We start from the raw sequence: 22277 nt of genomic DNA, 5'->3' as shown, positions 1-22277 counted from the left end.
CTTCCAAAAATAACACGAAACACACGAGAACAAGTGACGTGACCCAAACATTAATCTCGAAGGCAGACGGCCGCCAGACGCCCGGACCCTAGAGGCGGACCCATCCGGATATGCGGCCGAAGGTCGCAACCTTACCCGGTTTATGTTCCTATTCTAATTTCGGGAATAATAAATAAAGGACCGCGTTTTCCTTGTAAGGAGACAGCGTTTTTCACCCTTAAGTGTTTAAGAGAGCTTTTGCACAAAATAAATACATATAAAACAACCAGTGTTGTTATTTGCGAAGTGTTTTTTTTCCATACAACACAAACTAGGACTAAAAATCGAGAGACAAGCTATCAATCAATTTTTGGACAACATTGTCTGCTTCGTGGATCCTGACGATGCCGCCTTCAATGGAAAATAATGGGCAGAGGTCAGTGACGTGCCGCATACTTTGGACCTCCCTGCAGTAACACTGTCCCACAGGACTGTCCGAGAAGTTCCGTCTACACAAACCAATAAAACACATGTTATAGCTTAGAACGCTTAGGATATTAAGTTAGGTATTAAGAAACTGTATATGATTTTTACTAAATGTCTGTTGTGTTGCCTTTGAAAAAAAAAATTAAAAAAATATATATATCTTTTTGGACATGGTTCATCATATCTTCACGAATATCAGCAATGTATTTATCACTAGTAACCCGGTTTCGCACGCGATAATTATGTATTAACCATCAGGAATAAAATTGTTGAAATAACAGTGAAAACTGCATAAAAATGGATTGCATGGTTTGAATGAAAAGCGTAGAAACAGACAGCGGAGGGAGACTGTTTTTAAGCTTTCTCCGGTTTGTCTTATACTATGTAGTGATAAGTGTTGGCAAAAAGGCGAGTGTCTGGTCGTCTGGGCCCGGGTTCGGGTAACCCGGATCACCGTAATCCGGGTCACGATCGGAGTGAGACCTTGCGTAAAGTGTTACTGTTATGTTTGTTATTGTCGACTGAACTTGATGACATTCCAATTCGAAGTTTTGGATGAAAGTTAAATAATCAGAAATTTCTTTTATGTAGTTTAATTTATAAAACAAGGTCCTTATATATTATAATATATGTACTAGGTGCGCTGCCGCGTCTGTCTGTCTGTTCGCGAAAAACTCAAAAACTACTGCACGGATTTTCACGCGGTTTTCACCAATAGATAGTGTGATTTCTGAGGAAGGTTTAGGTTTATAATTTATATGTTTTAACCTGAGCGAAGACGGGACGGGCCGCTTATAAATTGATTAAGAAAAAGAAAGTGGGCGTGTAGTTCCCCCCTTGAATAGGACGTCTTCACATCCTTCCCTGATTGCAGGCCAGTTATGGAGAAGAAGTGCTTAAAACCTTGAGGCTCGGCGTGCATTGGAGGAGTATAGACTCCTAGAAGAAGAAGGAAAATGTTTGTTATTCTTCTTCTCCAATGCATGTCGGCAAATCTACTTTTTATTATGAAAAACTTATTATAAATCGTTATAAAAATGGACCAAAATCTATAAGTCTAGTTTCTGAATTTCTCTACCAACGAGCAAAAGCAATGACACACCATTTACAATCACAAGAACATAATTCAAAACTGTACTATGAAAATCCCAGACAAATCAAACACAACGCAGCGGGTGGCGCCACCTACTTGGGGTTTGTCACCCCGTCAATCTACTTTCGGAAAACGTCGGCATTCCGAAAGAATTGTCATGTAACTTCCCACCTGCGATATGACTGCGATTTATTTTTCAGTGTTTATTTCTCGTATTTTTCTCTTTTGTCGTTCCTACGAGTTGTTTGACGACCTCGGTGGCGCAGTGGTAAAGGGCTTGCCTCTGAACCGAGAGGTCCCGGGTTCGAGCCCCGGTCGGGTCACGATGGAAAATGATCTTTTTCTGATTGGCCCGGGTCTTGGATGTTTATCTATATATGTATTTGTTATGAGTTAGTATCCCATAACACAAGTCTCGAACTTACTTTGAGGCTAGCTCCATCTGTGTGATTTGTCCTAATATATTTATTTATTTACGAGTAGTTTGCAATTGAGTAATGAGGGATTTGGTACGTATAGGTATCATTGAAGTTGTAGGTGTATTCCGGTACACGGCTGTCAAAGATATGTTGAATATACGATGATATATCCAACCAAATGTATATTGAAGATATTATATTTATTGTTTTTTTTTCAACAATTAAACTTTAAGTTTCTAATCCTTCTATCACAACTATAAAAATATATCTAAAAGAATAAATATAGTCTGAAATAAAAATATTTACATTGTACGGTTGATCATACTAACAATTTACATTCCAATCAATAATGAACAAAATAATAAATAATATACCATCACGAATAAACTCTAACTAAAAGTGCTTACGATTTCCAGTCGTATTTTCCTCTCAATTGTTTTTCTTTCGTATCCAACAATAAATCAGTCTAGATACTTCGCAAAAGCCTTTCATCACAGGTTTCATCCTCCACGAGTGCTTTTAACTATTACAGCCACAGCAATATTTCCTCTGTCTCCGTTTGAGATAACTTACGGACTTACCTGGTGGTTTTCGAGAACATTCGGCATTACAAAATGGCGCCGAGTAATCAGGAGAGGGCTCGAAAAACCCATTTTGTAAACATGTATTTTCGCGTTGTTCGGAACTTTGCGAAGAATAGTTTTTTTCTGCTTGACATGATGCCATTTCATGTATTACAATTATTTATTTATTTTCATTCATCCAAATAGGTATATATTACCGACAATAATATTCTAGCACTAATTTTAAACTATAAATAATATTATAACTAAAAGAGCTTTTCTTATCTTCACATCTTTCGTATATACGAAACCCTCTCAAAGCCTTAATATTAAGCATTTATTTGATTTTAGTTTAATATTTCCATATATTTTATTTATCGAAAGAAGGATATAAAAGGAAATCTGTGAATTCAAATTCAAATCATTTATTCAGAAATTAGACCTTCACAGGCACTTTTTTTCGTCAATTTTTATATTTATAGTTATTTCTCACAAGCTACAAACTACTGGCCACTTCGTCAATGAATTCACACGCTCTAATTTCCATATAATTGATCTGAAACTATTAATTTCAAATTCATCAAGAAAATGATAAGCCAAGCGACTTTGTCATCCTGTTTCGCTAAACACCGACCCTCGCATATAAATGGCAATGACATCATCGCTCTTGTACCCCTGCTTCGGTACTTCACACTGGTTTATCACCGGTCTAGACGCAATACACAAAAACAATAATGATCTATCATAGTTCGTTAATATTCTTGAATTTAACAATATCGTGTCTCATTTTTAGCCTGATCACAACAGAAGATGTGCTTAGTCCAACTAATGTTATAAATGCGAGAGTTTTTTGGGATGTCTGTATGTAACCTTTCACGCAAAATCTACTACACTGATTGTTATGAAATTTGGTACATGGGTAGAATATGACCTGGAATAGCAATAGGGTACTTTTTGTCCCGAAATTCCCACGTGAGCGAAGCCCCGGAGTGTAGCTAGTAATCAATATTGTTATAATAATTAATTTTTAATATGGTCGATTCAACAATAAAATATCAAAAACGCGATTATTAGTATAAACTTCTTTTTTCGATAGATCACTATATAGGCGTAAAATAAACAGCCCATAAAAATTCACGATCGTCCCGTACCGTTCACGTTTCCATTCACGATTCGGGGATCCCCTGAAATAAAAAGGTCGCCAGGAAAAGATCTGGCGACCCTGAAAAGGCCACATCCCTTGCGGCCGCGGTCCAAGGTCAGGCCCGACCCTTGAACTATACGTGTGTGTACCCCCTTACGCGTTTAACGTGGATGCCATTTGGGAAGCTATAGGTCTGTACTATCTCGTAACCATTTACGAGATGCGTGCTTTGTTTTTTGACCTTTACTTTGTAAACAAACTAGGTGCGATACATATTGAAGATCAAATATATATATTTTTTTAATATATGATAAACTAATAGATATTTTTTGAGAAATAAAGCATGACTATATTCTTTTTCCAATTAGGCTAGATTGGTGAAATTCATATAATTTTTAATATAACCCTAAAATAATTCAAAATACATAAATTAATGTTAGTAAATATATATTAATATTTTAATAACATAAAAACAATTTACAATGTTTTTATTACACCCGACCGACCGACACCATTTGGACATCTTATGCCGAATCTTTTTTATGAAAATAACATGTAATTTCAAGTGCATTGTGTTAGGTTTAGCATAATGACGTTAATTTTATTGTTCCGCTCCGATCTCGATCAAAATGATGACTCAGTCCCATCCAAACAATGTAACTCTGACTCATCTCAAAGATTTTCACCAAATGCGATTTATTACATGCCAATTGCTTTGTGATAAAAAAAAATATTTATTAAATATTGCCAGTTAATTTTTTTGTTAGCTGACAACTTTTTCTTAGCTGCCAGAGCTATATTTTTAATTTGAGAAAATTAGGACAGCGGAATTAATTTATTAAATCCTATAATAATGCCCACATTCAATATGAAAGATACGAACGTCGTCATGTAGATCATTGTTATAGGCATAACTGAAACTGGGTATATAAATCGTTTCAGATTTGTAGTATTTTTTGGACATAATTATTATCATCATCAACAGCCACTTACGCGTCCCCTGCCGGGGCACAGATCTTCCTTATGAATGAATAGGGAGTATGGGCCATGACCCACCATGCGGGCCCGTTGCGGTACAAAATTACATAACAAGTTAATATCAAACAGCACCGAGAATCTGTGCATGGAGATGTAATTCAGCAAATTGCGAGTCTTCCGCCGGTAAAGCGGCGGATATGTTACGTAGTGTGACGCACGGACGACGCAGAAAAAACAATAGACTACCTGCACAAACTTCTATTATTATCACTAGCTGCGCCGCAGGGCTTCGCTTTCGTGGTAATAAGTACTATGTGCTTTAATAGGTATTATTCTACCCGTGTACCAAATTTCATCAAAATCCGTCTATTTATCTATTGTCACGGACTTTCACATTTTTTATGACAATATGATTGAATAAATGAAGCCTTTATATTATAAGACGTGGGGAAGATTAAATGGTTGATGATGACGAGTTATAATATGTGTAAATATTGTCATAAAAACTTTGACGAACACTCTAGCACTAGAGATTCCGCTACTCGCCGCCACGGCGCTGGCGTCGTCGCAACCAGTAAGCGTGCCGAGCCGTGATTGCACTGAATTGGGCTTCCTTTCCAGCGGGATAAAAACCGGCGTCCTCGCATTAAACAATGGCCAATCGGCTGTCAGCGCTCGTGAACCGTTTGGATGAATCAATTTGGCTTCGAGCTACATTCGATCTCGGGAGTTTATTCACATCTGCGTTTGACTGATTTGTGTAACAGAGGGATAAAGTTTTTATTGAGTCCAATATTTTAGGACGTTTACTTATAATCGGTATACACAAAAATATATTTAAAGACGAAAATCGTTGCGTAATATAATATCAGTACATTTTACTCTGAAAACTGTAAATGTACGGAACGCTAAATGTCACATACTAAAATGAATTACTTTTATAATGAGGCCAAAAAAACAAAGTCAATATTAATCGAAACTCATGTGTCGAAAATCAAATTGAATAATAAGGCTTTTCTGGCCAATTTGCGCCCTATCAGACACCCCTGCTATAGGGGACTATATTTGGGTAAATCTAACCGAATAACACCTGTAACCTTGGGGTGACGAGATCGATACCACTTTACCCTTAATGAGGTTTACCTATGGGGATGATGCTTCGCTACGTCTTAATCGAAAATTGAGGACGGATTTTACAAAATTTTAATATACTAGCTTACTGGCGCTACGTAACTTCAAATCAAAATCAAAATCAAAATCAAATCATTTATTCAGAAATTAGGCCTTCACAGGCACTTTTTCACGTCATCTTCGAATAGAACAATGTACAATTTAAGGATATATTACATTTACAGGCTATAAAAATCAACATTTAAAAAAAATATTACAAAGTATTTCGTATTCTGAATACGGAAAAAGTACCTACTATTGGAATCATTTAATTAATGTGCAACATAAAATTTTTATATTAACCAGTAAATTTAATTTGTGCCGTAAGTTTACTACCCGTGTAAAAAATTGTGTTAACACACTTTTCACATTACCTAAATTCCCAAGATAGCCATTCAAATTGTAACAAAATGAAAATTCTGAATTCGTTCTGAAAGTTTTTCGAATACGTCTCACAAAAAAAATACTTTGTAACTAGATGATGTTAAATTTTTGGTCCATAATACGCAAAACAAGTTTGTCCTGTGATACCGACGTGCAAGAGCTTCGACAAAAAGTTAAGCCATAAATTAGAAGAACTCCAAAAGTAATTTTACACGTGAATACGTTTAATCAACGTCCAGTTCAGATACTGACATGAAAAAATAAGTAATACGTTTTCGTAAGTCTAGATTAGGATTAAATTTTATATCACATAATTCTTACTACACTAATTAATATAGATATGTGAATATTTTAATTAGGTATAATAATTTGGTGTGGAGTTTAAAACTGCGTCATTTTTAAAGAAATATTAAATAATTTGTATTAAGTACCAGCAATTAAATCACTAAATTATGCTTTGAAATTGTTAAATACACTTGTTTTCAAATTTGTTCACGCTCCAGGACGATATTTCGCTGTGGTCTTATCTAAATGATAATTTTAGCAATAAAAGCTCACGCGACGCGAGATAATCAAATGAAAGTTCAATAACTGAAAAGAAATTGCCATGAAAAACAAATTTTGCATCAATATCGTGAATCTTATTACTTTGTAAAGGTATTTGCGGTATTTTGAAATTGTTTTATTTTTTTTATTGCACTAGCTGCTGGTCGGGACTTTAAATATCTACTTTTTAAATACAACAAAATATAAATATCTCTTTTGGAAATTTCTGGATATCATCACTTTCTTATATACTTATATACATTTATAATAAAAATCTATAATAAATATTAATAATATTAAATATAATAATATTTTCTATAAAGAAATCTACTTGAATAAATAAGACTGATAATAATTATATTTACGTTTATATTCAAAGTATTTTTAAACATTAAAATACTGTTATAAAAATTGCTGCTGATAAGTTTTAGTAAACTTAAATCGGAATAACAATAAAACTTCAACACTAACAGCAATTTGAAAACGAAATATTCGCGTTTATGCGGGCGCAGTTCCGCAAATTACTTAGCATGCCATCTGTCGCGGAATAGCGGCACTAATACACGGGCGCATTGTAATTTTGTAACGGTCTGCAAAAACCGACCGCCGAGAAACAAAATACGCCCCAATTAACCTCGATATTTTTACTGTACAGATTAAAGTGCGAGATTATCTCTGCTTTTATTATCTTCAGCGATACAGTGCACCTGCCTTTAACCGATTTTAAATAACTGCCATTTACATCCATCATGCCAACGCGAGTCGGAGAATAAACAACTTCTGAATTATTATTTAACGATATCTTCATACATAGTACGAACGGATGTTATATATTTTTTTCACGTACACATTTTTTATGATATAATTGCTTTGTTTCTATACAATAAATAGCTTGCATTCCTGAGAACGAATTCTGTTCTATCGCCTATAAATCTAAAGTGAAGATACATGCTATGGAATTATTTAGATTAGACCTTTTCAGTCCAAATAATTACTTCATTTTAAAATAAGTTCATGTCGTAATTACATTTATTTATTAATCTTCTGAATTTCAAAGACCGCATAAGATTTTATCACAAGTAAGTATTTAAGGGCAAGACGACTATGAGAAATGTATTAATAGTAAAAATATTGGACGATTAATTGTAGATATAAGTCTAGATTCAGAAATAAAAAGATAACTTTAAAAATGTGAATAAATACACAAAATTGACTATTCAGGCAAAATGATGAGTCGAAGCCAATTTTTGGAAATCAATTCACAGTCAGAATTGTTTTGACAATATTCAAGAAGGTAAATACACATAGAAAAATCACACAAATTGAGTTGACCCCAAGGTAAGTTCGGGACTTGTGTATGCTAACCCAACGATACTATATTCTATAACATATATTGGGGTCTAGACACTGTTATCAAAAATGTTGGTTTTAAGTGTAAAAATAAATACATTATGTGGTCGTGAATGAGATCGCGTGAGTCCCGACCTGCCGCAACCACGCATCTGCCGTACAAGGCGCCCACGCGTAGCGATTTACTCATTTACACGTAGTACACACGACTTCGTCCATTTAAAATACAGTATTTATAGGCCCCAACCTGTGAACTGTATTATGGACGTAACAAACGCACTTTACAGATAATATGTCTCACGCCTGATTATTTAAAATTAATTTCGTGCCGTGATATTATGAACTTTCAAGACGGTAAAACTGCTTTGAGAAAAAAATTGTTTTGAAGTCGAAAGGAATTTTAGAATTAAGTCTGCCCTTTGTACTTATTTCGTAAATAAAGATTAAATAAATAAAGTCATATCAAATTATACACAAATCTACGGAAAAAAAATAAAAAGAAAATTAAACAATGTTTATTTCAGATTTCTTCACTTCATAAAAAAACACGCAATGCCTTGCTTAGGTACCTATATAGGTAATGGTTAATACCTAATTGTAATCTCATTACATAATTTAAACTGTAATCAATTCGCGATTTTCAAAAATTTAAAAGATAAATAAAGGCACTTAGGTCGTTATTGCAGTTGTTTTGTATTGGAACAACGGCAATAAAGACCTAAGTGCTAGCCGCCATTAGGTCCCTTTTGATTTGGACGACTACATATTATCACGGCTCTAAATTTTCGTACGAAACCATATTCTTAGTTATTCTTAGTAAAATATTTAAAGTTACACATAACGCAGCTGCCGAATGTACCTAATTCATCATCTTAATAAATCTCACGACGAAAACGAAAAAAATATTCAATTGAAGATAATTACAAAACCTACAATTTGAATAAGAATAGACAAGAAGAGTGAGACGGCTATTGTTAGAGGGAGATAGAGAAAGAACAAATGTCGTGCGCATTCTAACACAAAAACAGGAGTAACGAACTAAAACGCCAGGTGTGCGCGATGCCATGTGCGCAACATAAACTATATTTTATTTTGTTCTTTTAATTTATCAGCCTCTCTCTAATTAAATTAGGCTTGTTAGGTTAAGCTTGGATGTGTACCGTGATAGGTGACTTTTTGCATCTTAAATATGTAACAAATGATTAAATATATAACATAAATATAAAAATAATTAGACAGCCCAGATTGCGCATAAGAATAAATTACATAAAAACTTTAAAATACATTTTTTTTTTTAAATCATACGTATATTTAAATCAGATTGTACAAAAGTTAAAATACGCAAAATACAACATTAAAATGTTTATACTAAGCGTATTATCTATATAATAATAATATAATAATGTGAACTACTTAATAAATATGAAATACCTACCTACATTTATTTTAGTGATAACTAACTTTTTAATTTTTGTTCGAGTATGAATTTTAAAATAAATACTGAAAATTTATTCGTTCGCACAACTTAATAAACAAAAAAGTTAAATTATTTAAAAGTTATGTATCTTCTACGATAACTTCGAAAAAATTGTCAATGCTTTGCCATCTAGCGGCGAGTAGCTAAATTACGAAGTAGACCATCTCTGTTTCACCAGTCGACTGGCGTTTATATAGGTTCCGTAGTTTAGCGTTAGATGGCGCTATAAAACATTTTTCCGGAAGTTCAACTCAAAAATGTTTTTTGTAAAAAAAAAAATATTCAGGTTATTATTTCAAGTATTTTGTTCCATTTTAATTATTTCTTCCCCACAAACTAATAACTAAACCACTAATCTGTCGCCATCTAACCCTCAATCCATTGCATGTTTGTCTGTTCATTTCTCCCTTTTGTGTTAACATTTCTCCTTTGTTTTACTTTATTTTTGCTTAAGTTAAGTCTGTGGTGTGTCTGTGTTGTTATAGCTTATTTTGGCGCCGGACGGGACGCTGCAGACGGTCAAGAGCGAGTCGAGGCGAGGTCGAGGCAGAGGGCGCTCCGTCACTACTCCTGTGAGTACTCGCTTTTTCTTTCCACTCTCATTTTCCCTCTTATGTGTACTTGTTATGTTTGCGACTAATCGTGACTAATATTTCTTAACATTTCTTCATTTCCACTCAAAACAGAAGCAAGCAGTGAAAATTACTTACAATGTTTGGAACAGTGCATTAAATAGCGTTGAATGTTCAGAAAAAACTATGATTTGAAAAAGAAGCCAACTATTCTCTCATTGCAGTGATTCTATTACGTCAGTCAAATTCGGTATATACAAGGCATACCTAAGCTAAAAAATATATAAAAAAAACTATCTACTAATCAAAATAGATTAAAGTTTATAGTAAAATATGTTCTTCAACAAATATGTTCTTACTTATTTTTTTGTTTAAAATTTTTAGATGAAGCTTCATTTTAAATAAGTTATTATAATGTAGAACAAAAGGCACTTTATTTCTACAATTTCTAAATTTATTTCTATACTAATTTGTGTTTTCCGGAGATTGAAGGGAATCTCCAAATCCCAAAATTGAGTCTTAGAACTATACAAATAAATAGGTAACCTACCTATAATTACGTAAGAAGCCTGATAATTGTGACCATAATTATCACATTCACATGCGTGCTCAAAATCCCACGATTACGCGGATCAAACAGGGAAAAACAGGTCACTTTCGCTTTCGGGACGTCCGAATATAGGAATAAAAGTAACCGACCGGTTCACGGCCACAGCCGCGGGCGTAAACATCCCATTCACAAGATTAATACTCAGTGGACCAATCCAACAGGGACATTATCGCTAACACTCATCCATTGACTCTTTTGTTCGCACACTATAAACATAAATCGGCACAAAACCCGCAATGGTTTTTGAAGTCAATGGAATTTTCGTTGTAGTGTTACGATTTGCGGGAATTTTTCAGCAGCCCTGAAGCCACGTGTTCATTCAGTTTCGAATGCGTTTGGAATTGTAAATCGTAATTACTGAATGGTTGAAATCAAAAGTGTATCATATAATGATTTGGTCGCGAGGTTTTGATACTAGGCCATAGTATTGGTTGGTTGGTTGGAATTCAATGATGTGTTTACTGCAAATAAGAAAAACCCGTACTTATAATAAACCAAGTTTTTTTAATCGAAGCCTACTTGCAATTGGTCGCTACGTCGACCATTACTGCTTAACCGGAGGAAATATGGCGACAGTCACAAGGACCGTACACAGCCAAAGGGCTCAAAGTGGGAACCTCGGCTTTGGATATGTTACTCGCAAAAATAGCCTGAGCAATATATTGCTCTAGATGCCTGATAAGCCTATTGAAATAAGTCCCGCGGTGCGGACACTGGGTTCCAAAGCTCAACGGCAAAGGAAGAAATCGGAAAAACGCTCAGATAAGAGAGAGAGTACTTATAATAAAACAGGGTATTATTCTTCTTCTTATCATATCAAAAATTTTCTTGGCAAATCATATTTGTGAAGACCAATATGATAAATAATCATATTTATATTGATATTTATAAGAGAATCAATGTCGTAATGCATTAGTAGTATTTATTGCGTGTAAATAAGAATTACTATTGAAGTACGATTACGATTTACCATTAACATACTTAATTATAATTGTACTCCCAGATTTGGTAACCAATTTTTTTATTTAGTCCGAAGATGTGTCGTTTTGATTTCATTGATAATTACTACAAATATTTAAGTAATTTTTCTACTTAGTATGAAAAATTGGTTAAATTCATATTGTATAGACGAACAGACATGATTTTTTCGAATTCGAAAAAATATACAATGACACATGGGTATTATATATAATAATAATGGCATATAAGATTATACAAATTCGTTGCATTTTCGTCCCTATTACCGCGGAAAAAGGATCCAACCAGTGTAACTTGTGCGACTGACTGTATGTACTATAAATAATAGATAGATAAGAATATCTTTATTTATAGCCACGTACACAAATACAAATTTATACAAAACAACTTAACACGACGAGCTTGCTTTTTATTTTATTTTATAAATGAGATTTTAATTATTTTAGGTTGCAATAACATTGGCCAAACTAAATAAAATACTTTAAAGTAAAAACATACTGTTTCATCAAGAACAAGATGTCAATTTTGAACAAGACACCTAGAAAAAAATTGAATTTGCGCGTTTATCGCTAGTGTCATTTTCATTTTTGTCGTTAGCATCATTCTAAAAATAAGTAATATTAAAAAATAAATGTTCTATAGAACGCAATTTTAAAATTAGAGTTTTAACAAATGAACGGCCCTAAAAAGCGAATACTGTTTAATTTAAAACGTCCAAGTTTAAGCATTTTCAAATGTTATTTCTACAGCAAACACCTTTTGTGAACGAAACCAAGCCTTTTGTGAACGAAAATTATACTTATACCATTCATTCATATTTTATTCATAATTACGGAAATTAACTTAAAATTTAATCTCTGCATATTTTAAATAAGGATTTTTTAAAATATGTAGAAATCAATTCGATTAAATGTCAACTACTGCTACAGATTAAATATGCAGCTGTATTTTTATGACACAATTTGTTTTCTACACTAGGAACAAAATAGTTAAACTATCACTGTAATACCTATCTCCACCATAAATGAGTTACCACTGCAATTTTCAAATGCAGTCTCGATAAGACAGATCGTTACTTTCCAAGTTCCATGCAAAAAGTTGGATATTTAAATGAGTGTGTAACCAAGCGGAGGCTAAAAACGCCTTTCGTACACAAAGGAAGGTTTTAGCTAACGATGGCAGAGATTGCGCCTTGGAGTCGGCTACGAAACTTTTTCGAAGCCATTCGTTCTTTGTATACAAAGTGCGAAGTGATAGAGAAGGTATATTTTACTTTAAAATTCTTTTTTTTAATTATTTTTCTTAGCGGCCTTTTCCCAGCAATGAGATACATCGATATAAAAATAAAATCTTATTACAATTTAAGTAAATTATTTCCCATTAAAGTATACATAACGTAATGAGTAATATAACTAAATATAATTAAGTATTTTACAAAATAAAATTCTTATAGTACAGTCTGCCACAGAGAAATCTGACCCCCTAAGAGATGGTGTTCAAATCGCGGCGGCGCGGGGGGGGGGGGGTCAGATTTCTTTGTAGAAAACTGTACATTGATATATTGGTACCGAAGTGTCATTATGTTGTAACCAAGTTATGCATTCCAATTTTGGACCAAAAATGAACGAAATCAAATATGAATGAATTATTTTCATTCATTTAATAGCTCTAAAATAAATGTAATGTCACCACAGATTGTATAATTGGAATCCACCATAACAAAGCATTTGATGATCTTGAGGTTCAAAAAAGGTTCATAAAGTAATGGGCACACCAGCAATTATTTTTTGTTAGCGAAAATAAAAGTTAAGCGGTGGCCACGAAAATCCTCGTCGTAAATTATGGTTACAATTTGTATAATGGATGTCTGTAATGCAATCAAATAAAATCCTTCAGTGTTATCTCTTGTGCTTATTAGTTTACGTTATAAATTAAAACAAAATTATTACAACGTGACGGTGTAACGGCGGTGATATAAAACCGGAAGCCCCCTCTTAATGAGGGGGTATTAATGTAGATAACTGACCTTGCTAACTCTGGCTACACCGCTCCCGCCCGGCCATAGCAGAAGGGACAAGAAATGCTGGTTTGATGTCGTCAAGGATGATATGCCTGCCAATGGTCTGACAACTAGGGATGCCGACGACCGTACGAAGTGCAGACGATAAAGTTAAAAGAGTAGAACCCTTCTACGGCTGAGGAAAAAGGAAATCGGAAATACTCTCGGATGAGAGAGAGAGAGAGACTTTTCAAGCTCTGCATTAAGTACTCAGTTTGTTCACTAGTTCTACTGAAGTAGTGTTAGAAAAGTAGAATAAGAATAGGCCCGATTATCGAATCCACGTTAGTTCAGTGGTTCACAATGTCGTTAAAATAACAAATGGTTTACAAAGCCCGAGGCGCGTCTATGGAACAAAGCTTCGGAGCTTTGAAGCTTCGATTTTAGGTCCGCGCTATACGAGTAAGAATGTTTTTAGCAAAATAGTTCTTATTTGTCGTGCAATAACGTTATTACAAACAATTAGCTCAAGCATGCGTTTGTAAAATCTACAAATGTTCATGTCCCCACCGCTGGGGCACTGGTCTTCCTTGTATTAGAGATAAGAATAAAATTACATAAAGAATTAACACAAAAAGCATTAAGGTCGCCATTTGTTTATAAGAACGTTTTTACTTAGCAATAAAGTTTAATAAATAGTCTCTACTATCGTCTGATCGTACATAATTATTACAAACACATCGTATTAACCCCACGAAATCGAAGGCTATTAAAACTAAAAACATTATAACCGAATACGAAAGTTCAATTCAGTAATAAATTGAAATCCTACATAATGAAGACGGTGCATACAGCTTTCAGACGGACTAATTTGCGACCGCCATCTTGCCGTTGCCATGGCGACCAGACTGCCCCTCCCCCTCCCCCCACACCCCACTGCACTTGCGTTGCACTTCCTAAAAGGCTAGACTCATAGAGTTAGGAGAGCTTCCTTTTCCTGTGGCAGAGCGCGCACATCCAGCCCGAACTCCAGAGCGAACAAAATCCATAGAATTTAACAATAAATTACCAATGTCATGATATATTAGTACCTATAAAGGGGGCTATTTATACTTCTGTACTTATAAAGAAGAAAGATTTGTATTTATTTCAAATGTTTGACACAGAGATAGCCTAACATAGCTTAGTTAACTTTGAACATTAGTTTAAAGTAAAAGATTTGCCATTTGACATAATTCTATGACATAACTGAATTTAACATAATTGGCAAAACTTTTGCCGCAAAAGACATGTCAGCTAGGTAAAAAGCTGTGCTAAAAATTAATTGAAAGGATGAAAAGAGTTGCAATCTCGATTGCATTTAATTTTGATTCTGTTAAATCTACTATTATATGTCTGTAATTTGCAACTAACGTATATTTTATTATTAGGCCGTTAGGTTTAGAATCGTGCATAATATTCACAATTATTTTGCGCCAGCTATGGCCAAAAGTAAAATGCGCGCTCCATAGGTAGTTACTCTAATGCTACATATCGGTATGGCTAGACATACACTGATTAGTTATTTGGATATCAATGCGGGCTGTCTATCAGGCTTTGGAGAATGCACAGAAAATCTGAATAATGGAGAACGTGTGTGTATTTGATGGATTTCCATGAAAACTAAGGTCTTTCTGCTAGGTATATATATGTTACGTAGGTTTGGGAACCATTTTATTTACCTTAGTTGCATAATTTAACTGCAGACGTACCCCTATTATGTGAACTTTAAGTATTCCTTGTGATTTTGAAATAAATTTGTCTTGTGAAATGATTTAATCGTAATATATCGTCACTGAAAATTCGATAATAAATAAAACACTCGTTTGTTAAAGTCATATGTTACTGGCATGTCGTAAATAAAGTAACAACGTGAATTTATCAAACAAAGTTTCCAAAATTGTTATAAATCAGCTTTCTTATATCGCGTACGAGTAAGAACACGAGAATTTCGGAAATTCGAAAATGCCGCAATTAAGTTAAATTTATTTCCGATTGTTGCTGTCCCTTTCTCGGCTGCTCCTAGCGAATAGCAAACTAGACGCTAGAGGCCGCCTCCGAATTATAAACTCGAGCGAAATTTGCACAGAGCACCTTGTAATTGCAAATTTCGTCGTTTCGCGCATGCGCGTCGCCGCGATCAATACCGCGCACTTTATTATTGTTTTTTCTCTATACAATACGCTTTGCGCGCGTAAACATAGCGAAAGTTAGGTTATGTTTTTCACAATGGGAAATATAATTTTTATACGACTCGGTTTTGGCCGTAAAACGTGGCATTAAGTTTGACATGATTCGTTCGGGGGTTAGATGGGGTGGGGGTGGCGCCCGCTCTTATTGGGTAGTTACTCTAAACTATTGCCTGAAACTTTCATTAATGCATTCTATTGCCATTATGTGCATTTCGGTTCACGTACGATTATTATTCTAACATTATAGTTTAATATATTTCGCTGGTATCTTTATACAGTTTTGCATGTATTTTATGCTGTATCAATCATATAATTTAATTTAAGCAAAAAACGTGTTGGGCCTATTATAATTTATCTTAATTTTTAGTTTACGTGTATTCCTTACCAAACAATTATTTCAAATAGAACATGAAAGAAGCCATAACAAGACTGATGTCCTTGTAATATTTACGATCACAACAAAACAACTGGCACTGAATTTAAGCAATTCCTAATTTCCGGCATGTACCTATATCCATTCGAAAATTTCATGAAATTTCACAACTTTCTGCCTGTTCCGATGTTATAAAGGAGTCGTTAAATATTTAATTCGGCTGGAAGCGGCGCGAAATTGTTTCTTTTGATTACTGCCCCGGGAACGGGACGTAATAGACGTATAAACGTCAATTGATTTCGTAAATACGTAACCACTCTCACGCAACGCGGCGCCTTTTGCGTGAGGATGTTTTTTTTATTTTTTTTTTTGTAAAAAAATCAACTTAGTAGTATTTACGTAGACAGGCGTAGGAAACTAACCCTTCATAAAAATGTTAAAGCATAGTTGCTAAAGTATGTTTTGTCTCGTTCTGTCCATGTCAAATATTGTAAAATGCGATAGTGACAAAACATTAGTATATACTTTAACATTTTTATGAATATACTTTAACATTTTTATGAATAACTAAATGTTGCCCGGGGCTTCGCTCCCGTATGAATTTTGAGATAAAATGTAGCCTATAGCAATTTTGAATAATGTACCTTTCTAATGGTGAAATAATTTTTGAAATCGAGTCGGTAGTTTCGGAGATTACCCGCCTCAAACATACAAACTAACAAACTCACAAACGCGCGCTTACCTCTTTATAATAATAGTATTGATAGCCGAGAGAGAAACAGTGAACACTTTTGTAAACCTGCAGTCTGTTCTCAGTTCGATAATGATGGTTTCACGTCGATAATTTGTAAACTATGAAAACAAGTAACGAATGAACTAATTTGTAAACTATCGAAAGAAGTCTTGCGAGATAGCTTTATGGGACACTGCAGATGCGTCTCTGGGGAAGGGAATTCTGGGATAAAAAGTATCCTATGTGTTCTTCCAGTTTATATTCTACCCGTGCACCAAATTTAATAACAATCCGTCCAGTAGATTTTGCATGAAAGAATAACAAACATACACACACACATACACCCTCACAAACTTTCGCATTTATAATATTAATAGGATACATAACACATACATAATTTATGGTTTTATGGTGGCATGCATACTTAGATAACTAATAGCAAGTAAATAGAAAAATCGATAACTTAGTCAATTTCAACATACTAACAGCCACATAATGTATTGCAAACTGCCTAGCCGAAAGTTCGCCAGACAGAATCGACGTGTCCAGCCATATGTATATATAATATTGTGTACCTGTGTTGCTAAATTGAATTCTGAAGGCACAGTACGGGGGTGTTTACACATATTATAGCTGCAGTCTTGTCTATAGACAGTAGAAAGTAAATGAGGGCTCTGCATCCTCTTGGCTGGCAACACTGCGTTCATCAACCAATCTTAACTATTCTATTTGGTGTTGCAATGGCGAAAAAATGTAGTTCGTTATAAATCAATTTTTAAATATTTATACACAAACTATATGTTTACAATGCAGATTTTGTAACATAATATTTATACTCTGTTTAGCTATATCTATGGGACACATTGCCTTGGTAGCTAATAGGTAACAATAGCATTCACAAAGGGGATTAAATTAAGGTAGACGGCCAGTTGTTGAATCACAGCTAAATCTATACTATTATTATAAATAGGTGAACGTTTGTGAGTTTGTATGTTTGAGGCGAGTAATCTCCGAAACTATCGAACCGATTTCAAAAATTCTTTCACCATTAGAAAGGTACATTATCCAAGATTGCTATAGGCTATATTTTATCTCAAAATACCCATGGGAGCGAAAACCCGAGCTTCAATATTTTAAGCTTTTTCACGCTGACCCTGGGTTTAGCGGTGTCACAGCCCCGTATACAACTGAGAATACGCGAAGATGGGAAAGAAAAATAAAAGCGGTCATTTTTCATCGTTACTAGATCGGAATTGAAAGATCTTTCTTTTCTCTTTAATTAATGCTTCTATCGCACGACACGATTGCTAATTAAATTTACCGTACACAATCGCTTTGTTGAAACCTTTCATAGTTTTTATCAATAACTTATTTTAGCCTGGTTAAAAACATACTGGTAAATTATCTCATAATTTTATTGAATCCATTTTATTTCCTTACAAACATTCAGTATTGAATAGGGCAGTGATCAAAATGTGATCTCAAGTGTAAACCATTGCAAAGCATTTGATATTTAGCGCTCCATTAGAATAATGGTCATTTTGAAAAAGCCAAGTCCACTCATATGTAGGCTTATAATACGTTGGAGTAAAGATTTTTAATGTTTAATTAAATTTTCAAAAATTATTATTCGACGATACAGAGACGAAACCGATAAACATGGAAATTTTAATCAAAATTATGCTTCGTATTACACGTTTTAATATCATTGTAAGTTATCATTTGGGAAGACGGAATTCACATCCAACAAGGAGTGAAATGAGTGAAAAACGAAGTTCACACAGGCGAAGTCAGGGGCTAAAGCCGATGTAATAAAATTTACCTAATCTACGGCAATAACCACCAAACATGTGACAATACGGTCCGACAACTCAGAAACAGTCGTAAAAGACCAATGTAATATCATAACTGAAGAAATTCCCTGATTGTATGAATTAAAGAAAATCGAGGATTCCGTCAACTGGGACCACTGTGAACTAGAACCGCGGTCCCAGTCGCCTTAACGATTTATTTAAATACTAGCGGCCGCCCCGGCTTCGCTCGTGTTGTATAAAAAAATAGTTAAATAGATAACAACCTACCGAAACCTACTCAGACCCACCGAATTTACGTATAAAATTTCTTCCAAATCTGTCAAGCCATTTCAGAGGAGTATGGTAACTAAAACGATTAAAACTATTTTTATTCCGGCTACTGGGCCATTAATAAAGTAATAAAAATGATATAGTCAGATGAAAAAGTGTTTTAAGTAATAATTAAAAGGGAATAATATATACATAAAATAAAGCCATTATTGTATTACGTATATGTATTATATGTAAACATCAAAGTAAATAATATACATAAAATTAAGTCGTTATTGCATTTAAAACATTTTACATTCTATCAATAATTAACAACAATAAATAAAATGAATGGATCCGGTGACTGGGACCGCGGTATTAGTTTATCGCGGTCCCAGTTGACGGAATACTCAGAAAATCAACCTTCGCACAAATTGAAACGGCTGCGAATTAAATTTAACGAGCCGCATTTCCATATTCGACATACGTTCCGAATATAAAATAGAGACATTATATCAAGAACGGGAACCGAAACCGAAACCGGATATCCGTGATTTAATTGGTAACGAAAAATACGGATGGAAATGCACGTTTTTGTTTTTAAACTGCACTTCTTTGCGTCATTTTTATAGAAAAACTGTAATTCTTAGACGCTGAAATTAAAATGTTAAACAGAAAATATCCTAAATTCCGATAAAAACGTAGAAACCGGGTACGACATTACTTGTTTGTACTAACTTTATTGTAAGAAAAATAAGTAACATTAATTATTAAACATTAGTAAACATTAAAATTATTATTACTATTATAGAGATATTAAAGACAAGTGAACAACAATAGGACCACAGTGCAAGTAGTTAAGACAATGAATACACAATTGAGCTTCAATTATAGTTTATTTATAAAGCACCCCAAAACCTTATGAACTGAGAAATGTTATAATACATTATTAATATATCCGTATCGATATTAAATCATAAATCCGTATTCAGATCCGAAATTGACATAACACTACATCCTTAGTGTTTGAAATATAAAATATTCTATTGGTTTCCGCGATGTATTCGGTTCTGCTCGCTTGGACTTCTAAGGTCAGCGTAGAATTATGTTTTACGATACGGGGTCGAAGATAAAATTTGTGGTACTGCTATATATATATCTGAGCTCTAAACATAAACAGAAATTACAAAAAATTTGGAGTAGTTATGGTCACAGCCTGCAATATTTGCAGTTCAAGTTAAAATTGCACATTTTACCACTTTGACATTTCCAGACTTATCTTGACATTAAGGGTGGGTTGCACCGTCAACATTGACGTTTACTGTAACGTTCGCAGATAATGCAAAGTGCGCTATTTTGTCTAAACGTCAGCGGCCCTCATCCTAATTAATCATGGTGGTAGTGGAAAATGGTAGCATTTCAAAAGTTTTAAATAGCGTATACTATTTTAACATCAACGTAAATAACGATGGGATACCACTAATTTAATGATTGTATTGACATTTTTCTCGCTGTATATATGTCTACATACAGTGAGAAAAATGTCGTCTGGACGGAGATAGAAGAAAATTTTCAAAAACATTTGCTTATACTGACTTTTAAGTTTTTTATGTAGCTTTAGTGTGAAAATGTTATGGCTCAAGTAAATGAAAACAAGAACAAATCCCAGTCGAGCGACATAATCGTCGGATCCCACGGGACGTCACGTACGACAGCCAAGAGTAAGTCGCGCAACAAGTGCCGGATCCAACATCTGATACATTAATAAGGCGGTGACAGTCCTGGGTCAACGGTCGGGGATCTCATCTCGAATAGGGTTTGCGTTGGATGCGGGAAATGATTACGGGACCGGTCAGGGTTTGAAAATTGTTTATTTGGAACAGAAAATTATCAATTTCAGTTGTTATTGATATTAACAACTGAAATTCAATTCAATTCAATTCGTTGATTTCGTGAACACAGGTTACATAATAGGTATAATACATTGGAATGAGCTTCTCTATGTCCCGCCATAAGGCATACGAAATTTTTGTCATTGGTTTTACAAACTGAAGTTACATAATATTTATACAATAATTTATGCTATAAAGTGTCTACATAATTTATCTAATTGTCAGGTAGGTATACATTAAAAGATCAAATACTTAATTGAATTAAATGAAATTGTCATTTAGATATTCAGTAACAGAATAATAAGCTTTTTTGATAAGTAGCTTTGATAGTTCTCTCTTAAAAGTGTGTAAGTTATTTGTATTTCTTAGATTTCTAGGCAATTTATTGAAAAGTTTAGGAGCCATTGCATACACACTTTTATGGAGAAATACAGTGTTCGTTGGCAATAAATGTAGTTTGTCTGAGCGACGTTGACTCTCTACTCAACGAAACAAGTTAATATTATTATTTACAAATAAAACAGTTTCATAAATGTATAATAATGGTAGAGTTAATATTGTGAGTTCCTGAAAGTGTATTTTGCAACTAATAATAAAATAAATTGATAATTTTCTCTTCCAAATAAACTAATTTTAAGTGGTCAAAAAAATTTAAGAGTCTTGTCGGTCGAGAGTCGAGATTTTTTAACAAAATCTCTTCAACCATTTCATATCATCGGCTTTTTAAATATTTTATCAGTTATCATTAGTTGTAGATAATTAAACATAAATACACTACATACAAATACTGATAATATTAATCTATCAGTATTAATGTTATGTATTTCTTATGATTTCAGCCTCACTGATTAAGGTAAAAAATATATTAAGACAAATCACTCAGATTGAGCTAGCCCCAAAGTAAGTTCGAGACTTGTAGTATGGGATACTAACTCAACAATACTATATTTTATAACAAATACATATATAGATAAACATCCACGTCCCGGGCCAACCAGAAAAAGATCATTTTCCATCATAACCCTACCAAGGATCGAACCAGGGACCTCTCGGTTCAGGGGCAAGCACTTTACCACTGCGCCACCGAGATCGTCACCGAGGAAATATTACAATATTTCCTTCTTTCTTTGCTGAGAGTACTGCACTTTTATTAGTTTGTTCAAGAGTATACAAACCTAACCTAAAAAGTAAAAAAATATGTGTAAAACTAAGCATAAGATGCAATAAGTGTTAACGT

At 34.1% G+C, this 22277-nt stretch overlaps 1 protein-coding gene across 7 annotated transcripts in view; it reads left to right on the top strand.

Annotated features, from left to right (window-relative positions):
• Tet (Ten-Eleven Translocation (TET) family protein) overlaps positions 1 to 22277 on the top strand; it is a 114793-nt gene that overhangs the window by 43153 nt on the left and 49363 nt on the right. For 5 of the 7 annotated variants that reach the window (XM_053746127.2, XM_053746125.2, XM_053746126.2 and 2 more), the window contains exon 4: positions 10075 to 10161. The exons of the other annotated variants lie outside the window; for them this stretch is intronic. In XM_053746127.2, coding sequence (XP_053602102.1) covers positions 10075 to 10161 — 87 coding nt within the window. The remainder of the gene's footprint in view (positions 1 to 10074; positions 10162 to 22277) is intronic. 7 annotated transcript variants of the gene reach the window in all.

This window comes from Plodia interpunctella, chromosome 6 (assembly GCF_027563975.2).
Source record: "Plodia interpunctella isolate USDA-ARS_2022_Savannah chromosome 6, ilPloInte3.2, whole genome shotgun sequence".
In the NCBI taxonomy this organism is placed as follows: domain Eukaryota; kingdom Metazoa; phylum Arthropoda; class Insecta; order Lepidoptera; family Pyralidae; genus Plodia; species Plodia interpunctella.
This window is presented reverse-complemented; position numbering and strand designations above follow the sequence as displayed.